Source organism: Chinchilla lanigera, unplaced genomic scaffold (assembly GCF_000276665.1).
Source record: "Chinchilla lanigera isolate Chin_1 unplaced genomic scaffold, ChiLan1.0 scaffold00132, whole genome shotgun sequence".
NCBI lineage: Eukaryota > Metazoa > Chordata > Mammalia > Rodentia > Chinchillidae > Chinchilla > Chinchilla lanigera.
In genome coordinates, this window is record NW_004955533.1 from 1,443,742 (window position 1) to 1,446,712 (window position 2,971).

Consider the following 2,971-nt stretch of genomic DNA (forward strand, 5'->3'; position numbering starts at 1 on the left):
TCTCATTTTTATTCTTTCTCATTCTTTACTTCTCCCCCCCCTCTCTCCGTACCCCCTCTCCCCCTCCCTCCCTCTTCCCTCCCCCTCCCCAGTCCACCAAACTTCTTCTCAACTGGGTCTGCCCCTAATGTGCTCCTGCTGCAGCTCAGCATTGCCTGCACACTGGTGCCTGGTTCGGAGGCTGCACTGGCTCCACCCTTTGCTGACTGTGAGCCAGCCTCAGGAAGGACCAAGTGTCAAATGTCTGTGCCCCTTTCTTGGGTGTGTCAGCAGTTCCTAATGCTCTGCACTGAGACCACTGATGCACTGGGGTTGCGAAACAGCGCTGTTCTAAATGAACCATTTTTTTCTCATCAGCCGTAACACTTTAGAAAGAACCATTCCTCTCCATCCTTTAGTTGACTACCTGGGGCAGTGTCTGCATGAAGAAGTCAGAATAAAGGCTTGGTGCCCCCATCCCCCTTGTAATTTTCAAGGGAATGAATCACTTCCCTGTCACTCTTCTACCAAGTGACCTGTTGTTTGCTTGCTTTTTTGAAAAATGTATTTATTTTACAGTGCTGGGGATGAAACCTCACACCTCCTTACTGAGCTGTATTCCCAGCCCTTTTAAAATTTAAAAAATTTTATTTAGTTGTTTGTTTTTTGAGACAGGGTGTTGCTAAGTCGTAGTTCAGGCTGGCCTTGAACTCACAGTGATCCTCCTGCCTCAGCCTCCTGAATGCTGGGATTATAGGTGTGCATCACTGTGCCCAGCTCATTCTGCTTTTTCTAACTGTACCTTTGTGTTGGATTTGGCTTTAATATCTTTATCTTTTTTTATCAGAGAAAATTTTATTGGTACGTTTGTAGTACGTCATGATTACATTCATCATGGGGAGTTGGTACATGCACATGACATTTCTCGATTCCTTTTTTAAAGCCCCTCCCTCCCTGCCTCTTCTCCTGGACCCAGGTGTGTATATATATATACACACACATGTATACAGCCCTTCACAGTGTTCCTCTCTGTTTTGTAAATTAGTCTCCTTAGTACTTTTACCTTGATCATTTTTATGTGTAGTTCATTTTCATGAACTTTTAGAATGAACTGGGAAAAGTACTTTTTAAAAATCATGAACTATTACTCTTTAATAATAGAAATTTAAGAAATGAAAGTTATTTCCACCCAGCAGTTGCCTAAGACAAAAATTACATGACCTTGTTCCTCTTTTCTACTTTTCTTCCTGTCTAATCTGCTGGTAAATCCTGTCTTACCTGCTTGTAAAATATATTCTGCATGCAGCTGTTTCTCACCAACTCCAGGCCATCTGAGCTAGCTCAGTCACGTCTCACCTGGTGTAGAATACTAGCTAGCGTTATGTGGGAGCCATCTGACTATTTTCTTTTAAACCCCTAGTACTCGGAGACATTCTCTTAAAACCAGTCACAGCCTGTTGGTCCTTTGTGTAAAGCCCACCAGTACATTCTTGTAACTTCAACATAGGATCTGACAACTTGCTCAATTTCAGACCCCCCTCTCTCCCCTGGGCCTCTTGCCTGGACTTACCTGATTGTCACTCTGCTCGTCCTTAGAGATGTTACAGCCTGAAGGAAACATTTACTTCTCTAATAATAACAACACTTTGACACAGATATGTGTACTTTCACACCAAGCAGTTCTCTAGTTCTCTGTGGATGCTGGCTGGGTGACCCATGATTTAATTCTGACACTACCAGGAGTGGCAGAAAGTTAAGGGCTTAGTCCCACAGTCTACCTGTACTGGAAGCACCAGTCTTGCAGTAGGAAATTATTGCCATCAAGAGTTCCCACAATCGGGGCTGGGGATTTAGCTCAGCGGCAAAAGCGCCTGCCTGGCATGCGCAAGGTCGTGAGTTCGGTTCCCGGTACTGGAGAAAAACCAAAAAAAAAAAAAAGAAGAGTTCCCACAACCTAATGTGTTAGTCACCTTTCCATCACTATAGCAAAATACCTGAGACAATCAATTTAGACAGAGAAAAGTTTATTTTGGCTCCCAGTTGTAGAGGTTCTAGCCCATGGCAAGTTGATCCCTTTGCTTTGGGCCTGTTTCAGAGCATATTATGGAGCAGAGCTGCTTACCTCATGTCCAGAAAGCAGGTCAGGAGCAGAGTCCCATATCCCCTTTTGGGGCACATCCTCAGTGACCTAAAGAACTCCCTCCCATAAGGCTCTACCTCATAATAAAGACAGTGCTCCCCCAGAGCAAGTGTTTAGCACATGGCCTTTAGGAATGTGTTAAGATCCAGAGTATAGCACCCATCTTTGCTCATAATTTACTACACAGCTTGGTCTGACATTTGGGGCTGCAGTGTGATCCTTTGCCCTAAAGTGACAGTGCACAAGATTGACCAAGAGAAGTGTTTTTGGCCTTTTAGTCTACACGCACAGCTTTCTGTGGGGGAGGAGGGTGGTGCATTTTCAGGTCTTGATTTAGAGGCCAGTTTTTCATTAGCTTTTATTTTACTTTTTTTTTTTTTTGAGACAGGGTCTCACTGTATAGTTCAGGCTGGTCTTCAGTTCACCATGTAGCCCAGGCTGACCTTGAACTGACACTGATCCTCCTGCCTCAGCCTCCCAAGTGCTGGAATGACAGACATGTGCCGCCATGCCTGGCTTCATTAGCTTTTAAAGATAGCTGTGGTTGATGTGGTTTTGTTTGGCTCACTGAGGCTTTGTTTGCTGCCTGAGAGCGATCCATGTTTCTGCTGCTTGTCCTCCAGGTGCAGAAGGCCTCAGGGTGGAGTTTGACCGGCAGTGCTCTACGGAGAGACGCCATGACCCTCTCACAGTCATGGACGGTGTCAACAGGATCGTGTCCGTGCGGTCAGGTGAGAAAGGTGGACAGGGGTGGCCTTGACCTCCAGAGAGGAAACTGACAGCATTTTCAGGACAGCCTGCTGCTGCTTCAGCCTATGGGAGCTTTAAGAAGGCATAGTAAGCTCTTCAGCT

General features: G+C 45.4%; 1 protein-coding gene across 6 annotated transcripts in view; it reads left to right on the forward strand.

The window, feature by feature from the left end:
* The window catches only part of Herc2 (HECT and RLD domain containing E3 ubiquitin protein ligase 2), a 184,367-nt gene that overhangs the window by 139,067 nt on the left and 42,329 nt on the right, over positions 1–2,971 (forward strand). For all 6 annotated transcript variants that reach the window (XM_013507678.1, XM_005410402.2, XM_013507680.1 and 3 more), the window contains one exon: positions 2,743–2,850. In XM_013507678.1, the coding sequence (XP_013363132.1) occupies positions 2,743–2,850 (108 nt within the window). The remainder of the gene's footprint in view (positions 1–2,742; positions 2,851–2,971) is intronic.